The following is a 1218-nucleotide window of genomic DNA, read 5'->3' as shown; positions in this document are numbered from 1 at the left end:
TGCATCCTCGCCGCGCCGCTCCCTGCGCCGGGGGGGTAACCTCCGTGCATACACCCTGCTCTTTTGCATTTTCTGTGTTTTTGTGGTTTATAAAATAAATAATGAATTTAATTTTATCTTTTTTCTACTCTAATTACAAAAAAAAATAAATATTTCAGGTGTACATACACCGCACAGGCTACGCATGCAGCGCGGCGACGCGCCGACGGCCGCAATGCATTGCATTTCATTGAAAACAAAAATATGAAAAAGAAAAAAAAAGAAATAAATTATATTTTAATTTTTAATTAAATAAAAAAACAAAAAATACAGAGAAAGCTACGCCGGCTGCCCCCGTAGCAGCAGCCAGCAACCAGCTAGCAGCAAACGGAAACAGCAACAAAATACAATAAAAAAAAAAACAAAATTAAACAAATAGACAAAAATAAATACGTTAATCTAATAAAATAAATAAAAACAAATAAAGATAAATAAACAAAAACAAATAAACAACGATAAACACACAAAAAATAAACAAACAAAGGCTAACTAAGCAACAAAAATATCAGCCCTGCAACAGCAGCAGCAGCAGCAGCAACAGCAGCAGCAGCAGCAGCAGCAGCTGCAGCGGCAGTTGCCTCCTCATCTTTCTCGCCACCATAAAAATAGTAGTAGTAATCCCCAGCCTCAGCAGCAGCAGCAGCAGCAGTAGCAGCAGCAGCAGCAGCAGCAGCAGCAGCAGCAATGCGGGTGTTTATATATAACGTGAATACATACACAGGCATTGCCCTGGCTCGTACCCTCCGTCAGGGAGAGGGAAAACTAAATAGATTGTTTGCGACAGCAGAAGGCGTAGAGACAGCACTGAAGCCCGAAGACACAGCAGCAGCAGCAGCAGCAGCAGCAGCACAAGGGGGAGAAGCAGCAGACAGCTGCATGCGTCCCCCTGTGCCTGCATGCATACGAAGAGTAATAACAAAGAGAAACCCGCAGCAACTGATACAAAATATGTTGTCTTGTCGTTTGCTTGTCTTCGATTTGCATACAGCAGAACCAGAAGAGATACAAATTATAATAAAAAAAATAAAAACTGCAGATATTAAACAACCCATCACCATCATACTTATCTCCTCTATACTTACATGGTGGGGCGCGACGCCCCGTCAATACACAGCAGCAGCCAGCAGCAGCAGCAGCAGCAGCAGCAGCAGCAGCAACTCAGATGGTTCAGCACAGGAA

The 1218-nt window shown here is 42.9% G+C and overlaps 1 protein-coding gene across 1 annotated transcript in view; it reads left to right on the top strand.

The window, feature by feature from the left end:
- Positions 1–1201: 1201 nt before the first annotated feature.
- Positions 1202–1218, top strand: part of EMH_0081530 (uncharacterized protein) — a gene marked incomplete at both ends in the record, with an annotated part of 498 nt that continues 481 nt past the window's right edge. Inside the window, one exon of the mRNA XM_013500396.1 lies at positions 1202–1218. Within this exon, the coding sequence (XP_013355850.1) occupies positions 1202–1218 (17 nt within the window).

The sequence above is a fragment of the Eimeria mitis genome, genomic scaffold, assembly GCF_000499745.2.
Source record: "Eimeria mitis Houghton genomic scaffold, Emh_scaff5355, whole genome shotgun sequence".
NCBI classification, from domain to species: Eukaryota; Apicomplexa; class Conoidasida; order Eucoccidiorida; family Eimeriidae; genus Eimeria; species Eimeria mitis.
Note: the sequence above shows the minus strand (reverse complement) of the source record. Positions and strands in the feature narration are given on the sequence as shown.